The sequence below is a fragment of the Zonotrichia leucophrys genome, chromosome 5 (assembly GCF_028769735.1).
Source record: "Zonotrichia leucophrys gambelii isolate GWCS_2022_RI chromosome 5, RI_Zleu_2.0, whole genome shotgun sequence".
NCBI classification, from domain to species: Eukaryota; Metazoa; Chordata; class Aves; order Passeriformes; family Passerellidae; genus Zonotrichia; species Zonotrichia leucophrys.
The window spans coordinates 33728130-33743576 of record NC_088175.1 but is presented as its reverse complement, the minus strand read 5'-3'; the positions used below and the strand labels follow the sequence as shown (position 1 = coordinate 33743576).

The 15447-nt window shown below is 44.9% G+C and overlaps 1 protein-coding gene across 1 annotated transcript; it reads right to left on the bottom strand.

Annotated features, from left to right (window-relative positions):
* Window positions 1-619: 619 nt before the first annotated feature.
* F2 (coagulation factor II, thrombin) lies at window positions 620-10433 on the bottom strand. The gene is made up of 14 exons (XM_064714203.1): window positions 10315-10433; window positions 9252-9415; window positions 8277-8301; window positions 8026-8076; window positions 7432-7537; window positions 7219-7349; window positions 5253-5549; window positions 4794-4907; window positions 4365-4492; window positions 3717-3880; window positions 3249-3422; window positions 2965-3143; window positions 1649-1719; window positions 620-931 (listed from the first exon to the last, which is right to left on the bottom strand). The coding sequence occupies exons 1-14, from the start codon at window positions 10391-10393 to the stop codon at window positions 788-790; spliced, it is 1827 nt and encodes a 608-aa protein (XP_064570273.1). The 5' UTR covers window positions 10394-10433; the 3' UTR covers window positions 620-787.
* Window positions 10434-15447: the final 5014 nt, after the last annotated feature.

Genomic DNA, 15447 nt, shown 5'->3' with positions numbered 1-15447 from the left:
TGAAAGACTGACGCTTGTTTTTGGCGAGATCCCTTTGTAACTTAAGCAAACACCTATAGTGCAGGATGTTTTCACTGCAGGTTTTGACAATGACTACGCGAATTACTTCCTTCAGAATTTTGCTATGCAGGTGGAAAATACACAATGAGGACCTGGCACCACCTGCTGTGTAGGAACTTCCTGGAAGTGCTGCTTAATGTATTCAAGCCACTATTCCTTTGTAGGATGAATTGCACACAGTGGTGCTGGTATTTATTGCCAGCTGTTGTAGTGTGAACAATGTCTGTCTGATCAAAACAGCTTCTAATTGCTTTACTTTTGACATTGGTGTCTTGTGGAATGCTGCAGGTACTGTAGGGTGGTTATCTCTTGTACATACATGGATCAAAAACTAGAACAGAATATTAGTTGTCTTGAAGGGAGGAAAGGGATGGTGCATGAGGGCATAATCTCGCTTGCTGTGACTGACAAGGCCATTATGTGGGGTCCAAAACCTGTTGATTGTAGGTGATGGAAGGGAGCGGAATTTGAAGCACAACAGGTAATTAGCAGTATAGCTAGTGCTGTGGTACTCCTGGCTACTGTCATGGCTTAGATACAACCGCATCTAAACTCAGCATGAATAAAAGGAAGAAGATGGGTTTCAGAGCTTTTATTTTCAAGGGATAAGACCTTCCTTTTCTCAAGTTGTAAGGATATAACTTGTTTTACTTCAGGATCTTCTATGCTTATGTTTCAAAGTGGAGCATTGTAGCAAAACTGAGACCAGGCAAGGTAAATGCTTCATCTATCGCCCTTGATTTTCGATGACTTTTCGTATCCACTTTTTCAGGCGGAATACGTGGGTGTAAAATCCATATTTGCCATCTCGGTCACAGCCTTCTCCCCATGAAACTATTCCCACTTGATACCAACGGTTGTCATCTGGGTTCTAAAGTAAACAAAAAATGACATTGGCAGAAGGAGCAAAAGACCTTGATGGAATCACAGAATCATTAAGGTTGGAAAAGACTTCCAAGATCAAGTCCAGCCTTTGACTAAACACCACCGTGTTAACTATACCACAGCACTAAATGCACTCTTTCTCCTGGTGTCCAACTTTAACCTTACTTGGCTCAGCTTGAGGCCATTTTCTCTTGTGCTTTGTTTGACAGGAAGAAGAGGCCGAGTGCCACCTAGCTACAACCTCCTTTCAGGAGGTCTCCCCTGACCTTCCTTTTTTCCAGACTAAACAAGCCCAGCTCCCTCAGCCACACCTCATAAGACTTGTGCTCTGGATTGTTTAGCAGCTCAGTTCCCCTCTCAGATCTAAACCCTGGATGTTCCCCAGTCTGTTCAATGATGGGTGCTACTTTGGGATTCAGACTTGCACCTCCAATAGAGTTTGTTGGAGTAATTTTGTCTTTACTCTTAAATCTCTAATTAAGAATTGGCCATCACTCATGCATCCTGCAGGTGATCTCCCAGTATGCTGAGAGCTCAATGTAGAAATGGAGCTGGATGACTGCAGGATTGGTCTCCATTGCTCACCTTAGGCATGACTTGGGTTTGCTTCAACCACTCAACAGTGGCTCAACTCTGCTGCTTTTTTTAGACTATGAATTTCAGCACAGAACAAACCTTATAAGCTTGAACTTGTTGAACATACCTTCATTACAAAAGGTCCTCCACTGTCCCCTTCACAGGCATCTCCTCTCTTTAGTGCATCAGGACTGTAACCTACAGGCAAGAAAAATGGACATTTGACTGTAGGGCAAATGTTGCCCATGGTGTTGGCCATGTTTTCTTTAAGGTTTTGGGATAAACAGCATAAATATTTTGGGACCCATGAGAGTGCTGACGCTGTTAATTCGGACTTCTGTTTTTCATACATGTAAAAATTCTAACTTTGCATCTGTCTTTGCAGCAGTCTTGAATCTACTCTCTGCTCTCATTCTTGTTTTTTCATCAGAATTGGTGTTAGTGTCAGCTGCACTGACACTGTGCAACAGCCGTAGCTTAAGCTACTGTGCTTCGCTTGTCTTACAAACTTATTTGTAATAGTCTGTTTTCCTTCTTGTTTTATTTACTGTGGAGATTCACTGTTATCCCCACTTTTACTTTCCTGTCACTTAAGTTCTGCTTTTCCTCTCCCCAGCTGTCCTCCTAAAGTATCACTATGAAGAGGAAGAGGATTTCATTCATTCCTGATAAACTGGATAGTATCTCTGCACGTTCCCATCACCCGTGTCTCCATTTTTTCTGTATGTCTGCATCTCAGCTGTTTCATAGAATGTTGTTTAGAAAGAGAATCCATAAGAGCTCTATATTTTCTGCACACTTGTGTAATTGGCTTCCATCCTAACTAAAGTAGTCCCGTGCATTTAGATGCAAGCAGCACAAATTTAGTCAAAAATCTCAAGGCTTGCTTGTAGGAACTGATGAACTCTGCACAAATGAAGAATATATTAGAAACTATTAAACTGGTACATAAATCCATAGTAACTTGAATTCTGTGTGCATTTCCCTTATCACTCAAAAAGGGTATGATGCTAGAAGAGATTTAGGAAGACAGGAGCCTTCAAAAAATGTGGCCCTAAGTATGAATGGGTTCCAAAAGATTGAGACAAGCTAGTGGATAGGATAGTAGGTGTGCAGCCTTTAATTTAGGAAGTCACTGAACTGCTCTGTGCTAGTGAAAAGACAATTTTATTTGTGCTTATTTCTCCCACAGCTGCTGCTGCTACATAGTACCATTAGACTAATGCCTGACACAGGTTGTTGTTGCAAACTTTTTCTTAGCTTTAAATTCTCCAGCTTTCACATTTTCTGAGAGCTGAGAAATTTCTTATCATGGGAAAGTTATTCTTTGTGGAGGGCATTTGCAACTTTATCAGAGAATAACCTAGCTGCATGAGTCACACCAGGAGCTCAGAGCCCTTGACTTCTGTGGCAAGCTGTGCCTGTGACTCCAGTGTTACTTACCTGCACAGAACATGTTGTCAGTGACTTTGACTCTGGTGGATGCCTTGCAGGTACTTTGATCTACAATGGGCACATTAACTTGTTGCAGAACTGTGGGCAAGTTGGAGGGGCTAGTGGCCCACGTTTCTTTCAAGTTTCCCCAGCCAGTTACCCTCCCTTTGTAACCTGCCAGCATCAGCCTGTGGAAGGAAGCACAAGTATAATTAAATGTATTGTAACAGCTTTCTTCTGCCTGGCACTCTTAGTGCCAATAGCCTTGAGAAGTCATGTTTCTCTCTCCTCACCTCTGCACGACTTCTTTGGTAGGCAGGCAGACAGGATGGATGTAGTCACTGAAGCTGATGGGTCTCTTTAAGTGCATAAGTGCAATGTCTCGGTCCATGTTCTCTTTCCAGTTGTACTTGGGATGGATGATTATTTTATCCAGCAGAGCAATCTTCTCTTTATTCTTTTCATATCTGAAATAGTTATGAAGGAAAACTCACTATACAGTAGCAGCTGAGAGTCTTCTGGAGTTTATGATACTCTGTTTTGTACCCTCTGAGACAATGCTGTCTTTACATAGGAGCACCCTTTTAGATTTCCCAGGCTTTCACTTCATCCTTTAGGATCAGCAAGAGAAGCAAATGCCCCATTATATCCTCTTATTGAGAGGCATGTGACATTAGTTACAATACTTCAGTGGATCTCTTTAAAGTATCTCTTTACTTCAAGAGGAAGTCTAGTTCCTTCCACTTCTCTCAGACTCTTACTTTGCTCTTACGTGCTTGCCAATCCGCACCAATATGTCACTTGTACTTAAGTTCTTGTCCCAGGGTGGATAAAAAAGACAATGAGCAGCAGTCAGGATCCAGCTGTCACTGATGAGGCTGGCACCACACAGCAGCTCCTGAGGAGACTTTTTGTAGAGCATCACCTGCCTGAGAGATGAGGAGGAAGGAAGTCCTTAGCAGGACTAAATGGGTCCTAGTGTCTTGCAGAAAGTGCAGATTTGGCAGTGAGCAGGAAACAACATTGCTCTATACTGACAAAATGGAGTGAGTAGCTCTGTGGCAAGTCTTCTGTGGGCATGTATATCCTCTGTAGTAGGCCATTTATTTACCCCATTTCTTTTACCTGATGAAGTTTCTCATCCTTTTCATTCCAGCAAAGCTGGAAAGAGGAAGACATGAAGATGAAACACACCAACACACTTGCTTTCTCTAGCAGTTGCATACTTGATTCAAGAGGGGAGTTTCTTTCCAGCTATTTTAGTACTGCTCTGCCAGCCACTTGGAGGAGTTTTGATTGGAATCTATAAGTTATGCACGCTGCCTAAGATAGGAAAGCCCTTTTATTTCTACCTGCTGGAGCTGAAGAGAAGGAAAACACAATTCCCAAAGACTATGCGAAGACAATACTTGCCAGGGGGAGCTGCCAACTTCTGCATCATCCCCAGCAACAATTCTTCCTGTGTAGGAATCCAACAGTTCCCTCTCACTTTGGTCTGTTATCTTTTTCTTCTCAAATAAAGGACGAGTGCCACAATCTGAAAAACAAGCAATCTTGGCTTTGCTACTCTACCTGAATCACAGTGGAGAACTGTTGTCTGCAGTCAGCATGCGAAGCTGGAAGATCCTAGAAAGGAAGTGCTTACTAGTTCCATGATTGGAACTGGATATTGACTTTAGAGAGTTCTTCAAGAAATTTAAGTATCTTCCCCTGCTTTTAACAGCTTTTGGCTAGCTGATGTTTCTGAGGAACAGTGAATGGGAAGAAGCTAAGATACAGCATGTTTGCAGAAGGGCTATCCCTTCTGCAGGCATGCTGTACCTAGAGTTTTTGCTCACCTGCTTCACCTGAACCAAAAGTTTTTTCATCAAAGAAGGGTTTGAACTCTTTAGGAAGAGTAGAACGTCCTGATAATCCCTCAGACTCTTGGTTCTCATCCTCTAGCAAGCTGTCTGAGAGATGGAAAGACAAAGCAAAAGGTTTAAATATAGTTGCCATAATTATCAGCAATGTAAATGTTCCTTTCCCCACACAGTTGGTCTGATGAAGGAATGATGTTTAAAAACAGTGCTCTTTTTAATGTGTCTTGTCCACCAGTGTGAGTTTTCAGGGAGAACACCTCAGAGAGGTAACAGTGCTATGCACCTAAGGCAGGTGATATGTGGACAAACAAGACTCCTGTGTGCATGGGCACGTACATCCTTGTCTATTCCTCCCAGGCCAAGCATTTCATTCTACTCCTGTTCTTTGCCACTGCCTCAAATATGGGCCTACCCAAACCTAAGCAGATTTCTCACCGCAGTAGTGCAGATCACAGTAGTCAAAGTAGGGTGATTCATTTGTGACACACCAGACACCCTCATCATCTCTGTCTGGATTCCGACAGTAATTCTCCTGCAGCTCCACTTCTGGGTCAACTTGTTTTCCATGGAGCACCTCTTTGGCTTTCTCAGAGTTCCATGGTAGACACTTAGCTCCAGACACAGTGACTGAGAGAGTCCCTGTGTAAAGCATGCCTTTCTCTGGTTCACAAGGCTCCATTGGTTCAGGTTCTGCGGCCCGTGGAGTGAATGGAACTGTTGTTCTATCTTCACCTGGAAAGACAGAGGGCTGTGATTTAAGCCACAGCTGTGCACTCAGAAGTGCTATTAGCAAAGAGTACCAGAGCCCCTTAGTAAAGCCTAGAGTTCCATGGGGTCTCCCAATATGTTTAGGAACTCCCACTGTGTTTCTATGCATGGGGTGGCCCTCTAAAACATTGCAGTGTCAGAGATGGTTCAGCAGTATGTGGAGTGAGGCTGGCACTATTCTTGACATTTCTCTTTGTCACTAAGATATGAGGAACAATATTGTGTTCCCTTTTGGGGCATCTTTGAGAATGAGCTCAAGGGATGGGTAGGTGTCTCAAGCATCATAATTCTGCTGTATTAGCTCCTTCAACACCTTATTCTAAAATGCATAACTAGGCCATGTTTGGGGGAGCCTTTTACTGTGATATTCTACTAAAATAGCAAATTTAACTTTTGCCAATGTTTCTAAATCTAATGATAAGTGAAAAATTTTCCTGCAAGACTTCTCACACTTTTTCTTGCAAGTGTTGTAATGACTGCAAGTTTTAAGCAGCATTTCCTGAAGGAGTGGGTACTCTATAATCTCTTTTGGCTGGGCCTCAAGGTGCCTTCTCCATATGCACAGGGGGAGTCCCCATGTGAAGAGATATCCCATTTGACTATTCACTCTGGTGGCACAACAGCCACTGGGCACAGCCACTTTATTGGTAAGGCTGCTTCTCTTTTTTGACTCACGTCAACATGATTATAAAAGGTCTGTGCACAAAGGCTTTTCTAATCCTGCTACATCCATGCACACAGGATAACTGTAAGATACTGCAGGTCAGAAATTAACTGGTGAACAGAGGTAGCACAGATGCCTGATGGTCTCATGAGGCATCTGTGCCACCTCTGGCATCACTCCTGATGCCTGGCCTCAAAGCAGAGCAGTATTTCTTTTCAGTTTGTCAGATTCTGCAAACCAGAGCAGTGGTAATGGCTTTTGAAATTTCAAAATAACCCCATGTCAAAAAGGTTGCTGTCCTCTAACTTTTTCTTATGAGTTGTTGCTTCCAGTGTCTGTTTATGAAAGAGAAACTTCTGCTGTGTGAGAAGGTTCTCTCCTTTACCAGTTCTTCTGAGACAGAGGCCAAGCCCCAGGGGAGATGGCTCTGTACTAGGGAGAAACAGGAATGTGTAAGTGTAGGGGGATGATCTTCCATGTTCAGTTCAATGATGAGAGAAAGGCATCTTCTCTTTACATGAGACTGTGAGTATTAAACTGCATACCTCTACAGGAGAGAATGGGAAGGCAGGCAGCCAAGCACAAACTGTAGTTATTTTGTCCTAAAGCTAGGCATTCAGACCAAAAAACATTATGACTCATGGCTGTCTCTAATTTGAGACAACTGGGCCAGGATTTCGGGGTGACTGACTAGAAAATACTGTAGTACATTCCAGGGTACTGCTGACACTGGTTTTAATTTAGATCTAGATTAGCATAATCTAGAGAAAACAGCTCATTATGTATGGGCAAGTCAGTGACTTTTCTTCCTCAGCTCCTTTACCCTTTAAGATGCAGCTTCTCTACTCCTGCTGACCTCTGTTCATGTAAGCATTCCCCCTCCTTAACCCTCTCCTTGACTGCCTTAGTATCAGTCTCAGTGCAGTGTTTTGCTGTGAGTGAAGGGCTGTCTGCAGTGCTGGGGCATACCACACACGGGGATGGGACACGCCTCCCGTTCTACCGTTGGGTCTCGGGTGTAGCACCATGGGCCTTCTGAGTTGTTGTCTGGGTTCCTGCAGTAGTTCTCAATGAGGCTGGGATAGATGGTGGCATTAAATCTATGAGAGACAAAGCTGGTTAGGCTAGGAAGGAAGGCCACCGCAGAAAACTCTTAAAGGGGTATGCAGGAGATGAACTTACTTAGGAATATGTGGATATTTGCTTGTCCACACTTGACATTCAATCCCAGACTTGGTTTGGCTAATTGTTCCCCGATAGTTCTGGCCCAGCCCAAGAGCGCAGTTGCCTGTCAAAATCCCAACACGCAGTGTAAGCCGATCAGAGGAACTGGATGTTGCATTTTTCAAGGTCAGAAGTACCATCTCACATATCCCTTTAACTTTTGCTGGGTGCATGAGCCTCCAATAGCAGAGGCATCCTCTTCCTGTGAGAGGAGCACACGGCCTAAGCTTTCTGCACTTCATCAGAGGGAGCTGTCCCTGAGGGCTCTGTGCTTTGCTTTGGCTCAGAGAGGCCGCTCACACCTGACTGTGTCACACGGATAAGGATACTCGCTCCATACTATTTCAGTGCACAAACTAGATTGTTTGTTGAAATTATTACTGGGGAAATAAAGAGTAAGACATAATTTCAAATTCCTCCCCTAGTATTTTTCTTTAAAATTAGATGGCTTCTCCAACATCAGTTTAATTTTTTTTCTGTACAATCTCTGCAGGAAGCAAGTTCCTGGCACTCACTGTATCAAGGAGATTGAGGTCAGCATGAAGTTCATACCTTCTAGACAAGCATCCAGAACTCTCCTGGCCTTTCCCAGGCCCTGACATACTAGCAAAATAAGAAGAAAGAGACACATTATATGAAAGCAATCTCAATAAGCATCATCATTTGAACCAGTTTATCATCTAGGGACAAAACACAAGTGCTTAGCCCTGGAAAGTGAGCTCTTAAAAGAGGGAGCCATCTTTCCAGGATGGGACAGTGCATCCTAAGGAGTAACAGTACCTGCAAGAATCAAAACAACTTACCTTGGTATTTTGACCAAAATATATCCTGTAAAAAAGATTTTAAAAAAATTAGAGACACAGAACATCAAACCTTTCTTGGCTACTGCTATTCAAACCAGTAAGAGAACATCCCATCATAACAAAAGACAAGACTAACCTAGCTCTGTTTATACCATTTACTACAGAGTCAAAGCAAAAAATGCAATATAAAACCACATTCCCACACATCAGACTCAGGAATCAAGACAATACTGTTGTTTCTAAGGAGACCAAAGATGTTTACAAACTTCATCAACCTGCAGAGCAAGCAGTGCAAGTAGTGCAGTGGGCTACAGTGCAGAAGTCCAAGCAGCTGAACCTGGAATTTCTAAGGCCACAGATCACATGTAGGTATTGGCTCTCATCTCTGCCATGCAGCCTGAGGCTGATTGCTTTTGAAGTACTCCAAAGAGGTAGTGTCTTGCTGGCTTAGGCTCCTAACTGTTTATCTGTTGTTTTTCTGGGTGTGAAATTCTGCAAGACACCAGCCTTGGGGCTAGGAGCAAATCCCAAAAGGATGCAGCGCAAATTTGGCAGAGTGAGTGAGTCTGGAAACCAGAAAAATAGGCAGGGTGTGCAGAAGCTCAAGGGAGTCTGAGGAACCTGCACTCAGTGTTTTGACTACTGTACCAGTGCTTCTGTGAGTGTCTGGGATAGCAGCTCATAAGTGTGTGATACCATGCTGGGCTAGTGGAAGGTGCTATTCAGGACTAATGGCACCTTGTCACTTTAGGCATAGAGAGGGAGAGAAAAGAGCCTGAGCTTTCAGGTGTAGTCTGTGCAGTGTCTCAAGGAGGGAAGCTCCCTAAGGAAGCCTGAGCTTGCCATGGGGTGTGCACTCATCAGCCTCATCTTTGGTTCACAGAATCGAGCATTACAACCCTGGCCCTGGCTGTGTGGGCAGCCTGCTGGTGTCTCCCTGCAGAGGGTGGCTGGGGGATGTTTCCTGGTACGTACCGTCTGATCGGTGGATTCAAGGGCTTCGAAAGCCTCCTCATAACTGCAAATCTCCTCCAAGCACTCTCGCTCCAAGTTTCCCTTAAGCATCTCTTCTAGAAATCCCTTGTTGGCACGTCGGTGGCGCTTGAGCAGTGACAACGCCTGCCCCTTTTCCAGGAAAACTATCAGGTCAGAACACTGCCAGTCAAAGGGCTGCGCACAGCCAGAGGGCACCTTTGTCTCCCCTTGCAGTTTCCAAAAACCGCGTGCAGCTGGTGTGGTGATCCCACAGCCCAGCCTCCCCCAGCCCACCACACAGAGAGGAGAAGCCCTGTCATGTCTACACTTGATGATCAGAGCAGCCTCTCTGGAATTCATCCCATCACAGCTGCCATCACTTACAAGGAACAGAAGTGACAGAACGCTTCTTCCTCAACAAAGCTGCTCTGCTCAATTGCAGTTAGATAGAGGCTTGTTTGCTTTGAGCCTGCTGGTGACCCTGTCCCCAGCCACTGTATTTCTGTCTTGCAAGCCTCAGACCACTGCGATAAGCACAGCTTGGTTTCATTTCATATTCAGAGCCCCTGATTTGAGACCTGGAGACAGCTCTTCCCCTACACAGTAGTGGATCCAAGAGGACTTAACCTCATGTTAAGAAAAGACAGTTAGAAGCTCTAATAAAAGGAGCAGTGGGCAGGAAGGTGGCATATTTTGTATGACCTAAAGTTTCAATAAGAGACAGCTGGGGAGGCAATGGAGAATTGAAGTCACCTAGGTCAGCTGAGAAACTATCCCCAAAAGCCCGATGGTTATGTTAGACTTGATCCTGGACTAAGCCACGGTCCCCTCCTGCCATTTCCCAAGTGACTCATAAATGCACTGAGTTGCTGTCACCAGCTGACAGATGCAGCTATGTCCTCCCATGTTCACTCCATTCTTAGCACCCTTTTGCTCCCAGCTTCAAGCTTTTAGCCTGTCCTCCTGACTTGAGGAAGAAAACTTGCCACCTGTGTTACCCCTGGAAAGAACTATTCGCGTCTTCCTCCTGTCATCTACTGGGACTTCTGCCCTTGAGTCTTACCTCCAGCATGGCTCAGGGTGAGGTGCAGAAGGCTGGAGAAGAGCAGGCCCCTCAGTATGCTGGTTTTGGTCTGCGCCATGCTGTACAGCCCTGGCTGCAGGGGAATTGCAAAGGAAGCAGAATAAGCAGAGTCACAGCCCTGCTGGGTTAATATTGAACCAGAATGAAGAAACAGGACTCCAGGTCGTGGTGTGTCAGGGACAGTGGGACTCTTATCCCTCCTCTCTTGGCATCTGTCCCTCCTGTCAAAGCATCTTTGTTTCCTTACTTAACTTCCTATTTCATATCTAGGAAGATGGCACGAGTAGTAAGAGGACAAGTTTGTCCCAGGGCACAGGGAGAACTGGGGCCAGAGAGAGGTACCTCTGCCAGCTCACAGCCATTCCAGCCAGAGAGCTTGCTCCTTTTCCCTGGCTTTGCTCCCGTGCAGCCCATGGCACCATCACTGCCTCCCCACCATGCTGCTTGAGGTCCCTGCCTGACTCTTCTCAAAGGCTGTACTCAAACGCAGGAAGACTTTGAGACCTCCTTAGCCATTCCCAGTCCTTCTCTTTTTATCTGCAAGCCCCCCTGATTCTCCCTAGTGCTCAGTTGTCTTTCCTTCCCACAGTTATCAGCAAGCTCAGCCTCAGCTATTTTGGCACCACAACACACAGTTTCAGTGTTCCTCCTTCTCCCTTGCCCATGGCAATGAGCAGAAAGGATGCCTTTGACAGCCCAATTGGAATTTAAATTTTCCTCCCAGTTAGGTTAGTTAGCAGTGCCATTGGCAGTGCATTCTTCCCAATACCTTATAATTCCCAGCTGAGTGGAGGAGGATGAAGCAGCATGAAGGCTGGGTTTCCCCCTTTTCTTCCCCCCATAGTGGAACATGCTAAAGTCCATCCAAAAGGAAACAGAAACTCTGACAAGCAGGGAGCTAGCACACCCAAAACCAGCCAGGAAAACAAGGGCTTCCAGGAACAGGGAGAGAGGAATGGTCTGGATGTCATGACATCAGCTATTAAGTCAAGAAGTGGTCTGCCAGAGCTGAGAAGGCTCTAATGATTGCTACAGCAAGCAGACTATTGGCAAGAGTGGAAAAACAGGGCAGCATGGGGGTAGTCTCAGGAATTGCCACATGGAACAAAAGTGCCTCCTGCCAGCAGGGAGCATATTTTGCGCTGTGCCTCTGTGCAACTGATACATCTGTAATGTTTATCTCCATAGAAGAGTGCAAATATTAGCATTAGGGTGGCTGAGGAATGACTCTGGACACTGGTACAAAGAGCAGTTGCAGAGGCTTCCTTCCTCACATAATAAGAGTATCTCCTGTTCTCATCCACACACATCTCTACTCCTCACTACGGATTTTGGAGAGACACCTTTAGGAATGGCTGGCATTCCCTGGGTGGAAATGACCTGGGTGGAGACTGTGTGAATGGGATTAGACACAACCCTAGAAATATCCATGTTACTTAGCAGGGGAAGCAGCATTTAGGCAGAGAGCACAGGCAGGGACAGGGAAAAGCACAAACCAGAGTGGTGAGGTCAGAGCAGCTGCTATGTCCCACACAGCCACCTCCACTCCTAACTGGAAGAGGAGCAGCTTTCAATCTCCTCAATCACTTTCATTTCTGCATCTCTGTCTCTTCTTAATAATAACCAGGCAGCATTTACACTGCAGCTTAAGTCAAGGTTGTTATACTTATGCATAGATTTTTACCCTCTCCCTGTCTTTCCTTTAAAGGAAAAGTCTTACCACCTTCCATGGGATCATGCAGAATATAAGGCTAACTTTAAGCAACACTACAATTCAGCAGTTAAGGCAGTTAAGCTTGGTTATCAGACAGGTATGAATATCTTCTAATACCTACCTATGCCATCTTCCTTAAATGTTACTTCTGCTCTGGTTCCTACATTTATTTTGTTGCTTTGTAATTGGAGATTTTCACTACATCCTGGGACACTTTCCAGCCCTTTCTTGTGTCTCACAACAATGTTTGTAATTAAAGATGCTGACTCCTCACATTGTGGCCTTTTTCATTCCTTAATGTGCTTCTAGGGCTCTTCTCTGTTTCTCCCATTGCTGTGGTTAGCCTCTGCAGCAGCACGGCATGCATCAGCTATCACCTCTCCAGGGGTGTGACTTCTACCCCTCCAACATTTAACTCTTCCATTCCTGCAAGCAAAGTTTTATAATTTCATTTTCTCTCTGCCTTCACTCACCCATGGATGATGGATGCTATTTTCTTTCTTAGGACAAGAGAGCTAAGATACCTTTATCATCCAGAGTGACGGTTTGTAACACAGTTAGGAGTTTCGATCTCTTTCCTTCTATGTGTTGATTCATCTTTTTAAGTAAAGAAAGCCTTTGGCAATTTTTTTTTTCCTGTGTAACACTTTTTCAACTTTCAGGGAGCCGAATATAGGGGGTTTGGCCTTGGCCCATTTTTTTTGACCTTGGCCTGTGATGGATAGTTTGCTCATTCAATAGTTGAGGCATTTATCCATCTCTTCCTAAAAGGAGTTATACAGTTTAATCAATGCAACACCTTAGATACAATCATAAAGATGAAACCCTTATCCCTTCACACAGGGGTTCCCCTGTCCCTGAGGGCCAGGGGGCTGCCAGATGAGGTCTCCTTCCCTTGTAGCCTGTTCCTTTTCATTCAAACATCTTGGTCAGGTTTAAGCCAGTTTACAAGTTGGCCAGGGATTGAACCCTGACTGTAGTGTGAGGTTTAAATGCAACACTTGTGTGCATGCCTGACACCTGGTGTCACTCTGCCAGCAGGAGGGACCCCAATCATCCAAAAGATCTTGGCACTTGTCACCCAGGAGTGTTGCAGCAGCACCCCAAAGTTTTGGTGAAGCCCTGCCAGCATGGTGGACTTCATTACCCAGCAGAGCTGTGTGCTTGCTGCTTGAGCCTGTACTGGTAATGGGTGCACAGATCTCCAGCCAGCTGGGTAATCCACATGTCTGCTGTCCCAAAACTTAACCCTCACTGGCACTGAAAGGCAGCATGCTGTGTAACTGCTCCCCATGCCAGCACATGGCACCAGGCAGGCACACATCCTTTTCCTTGCTATCCTTATTCCCTTCTCACCAGCATCCTGACAACTGCACCAAATGTAGTGCACTGGCATGAGGGCTTGTTATGGATTCCAATAAAAAAGGCACTCAGAGCCTACAATGTAGCCATTAAAATACCATTTACTGGACATAATACAAGAAAGGGAATGGCATTAGATAATCCCACACTCCTTCAGATGCTGCAAAAACCAAGCTAAAGAGCACTGCACAGCTATCCAGTCAGGCCACAACACCCTGTACAGATCCTATCCATGCTGAGGTTCACCAGCACCATGGTCTTCAGGGCTTTTATAGGAATTTCCTAGGAGTAAACAACTTTATACATCATTTTGCTGTCAAGAAAAAGGTTGTTCACATGACAACATGCTGTTTCTAAGAGAAGACATGGTGGTGGCATCACCACCAGGGGCCCATGGGAATCACCTCCTGCTGAATCACCTCCTCTCCTCAGAATTAGCCAGCTAAGTTTATCTTGCAGCCAAGAGATACGTGCAGCACGGCACAGACATGCTCCCCCACTCAGATCAACAGTCAGGTGAACAATGTTTCTGTGCAGACCTCCTAATTCATAATTGTTCCTTCCGCTTCTCTCCTGTTACCTCAGAATAAAGAAGCAGGCCAGCTATTTAGGCAACAGGGGTCTGGGTTCTCCCTGCCCCTTCCCCCCACTGCTCCCCCTTCTCTCCCAGTTCTGCTGTGACAGAGGGCACACGCTTCAAACACAGCCCATGAGCCCAGCTCCAGTGAGAACATTCCGCAGCTGTGTCAATATTTGAGTTTGGATAGGCACCAAAGAGAGAACAGTAGGAAGCACTGCACCTTCAAACACAAGCCCACTCACATGCATGTGCTCCAAGCAACTCAGGGAATACTTAGCTCACATGCCCCTATAGAGAAAATAATTAAAAATTAGGACACCCAAAGGTTTATCAACTGAATTCATCCTCCATCTTAACATCCCATCACAGTGTCATGGATCTCACTCCAGCACCTTGTCTGCAAACATGTCATAAAAGTTAATGAAAAAAAATTTAAACCACAAAGAGTGGCTTTTAGGAGTGTCACATAACTGCATTCATAGCACCCCAAAAGGGAATTATGCTACTTATGATTCCCTGGTGCCTTGTGCAGTGAGCATAAGAAACTCAGAGAATTTAAAGCCACTAAGCAAGACTAAACAAAAAAAATAGAGAAATTGCAGATGTTTGAGAGGCATAAAACAGAGCAAGAATAGCTAAAACTGAGGATTCAGCAAATCAAAGTGGTGTTCCTATAACGTGGAAAGAGAGAGCAGAGCAGACAAGTCTGAAAGAACCTGTTAGGTCTGGTATTGTCAACTTTTCCTAGGAGCTCAATTTCACATAGCTGTGCACTTCATTCCTGCAACAGGACTAATTTACATCAGCATGCCTCAGTTGGCAAACAGGGACTGAAGAAGATGGAGCAGAGGGGATATTTGGATGTAGTTGTGGCAGTGCTGTCTTTTAATGTTTTGGTGCAGGACTAGGAGAGAAGGAGAAGAGAAGAAGCAAGAATGTGTGAAGAGAAACAAGGGAAAAAATTATTGAATGCAGTATGAACGTGGAAAGGAAATGGACAATCTTCTGAGCAGGGATGAACTAGTCAACTTTTACGTGGAGAGATGAGGAGCCTTTCAGCTAGGGACACTGAAAATTGCACAGTGAGACACAAAACTATCCTTTTCATGAACTCAGATAGACTGTCTAGTCACCATAAGCAAAAGAAACTGACAGCAAGCAAACCAGGTGACAGTGGAGAAGGAACATCCAGCCCTAGCTCCAAGGCAGGACTTTGCTTCTGCTAATTGTGTAAAATGCTCTTCATATTACAAGCTACCTTGTAAACACTTAGAAAGCTGCTTACCAGTAATGTCTGGCACCAGCATGAGCTTCAAATGATCAGAAGTGTTGCTTAGCTCCAAGAGTAAAATCCCAGGAAAGTGCTTGAATAGCAGCAAGTAATTAAAAAACTTGAAAGGAAGGCACTGTTCAAAGTCACTGCTTTGAGACTTTTCCTGCCTTCCCCACGGTGCAC

What these genes read in the sequence shown, in the direction of transcription:
- F2 (XM_064714203.1), bottom strand. Translation starts at nt 10,393, where the DNA reads ATGGCGCAGACCAAAACCAGCATACTGAGGGGCCTGCTCTTCTCCAGC. An exon ending in TTTTGGTTCAGGTGAAGCAG is followed by an intron (nt 4,493 to 4,793) that starts GTGAGCAAAAAC and finishes CTTGTTTTTCAG; the next exon opens with ATTGTGGCACTCGTCCTTTA. An exon ending in TGACAACATGTTCTGTGCAG is followed by an intron (nt 1,720 to 2,964) that starts GTAAGTAACACT and finishes TCTTGCCTGTAG; the next exon opens with GTTACAGTCCTGATGCACTA.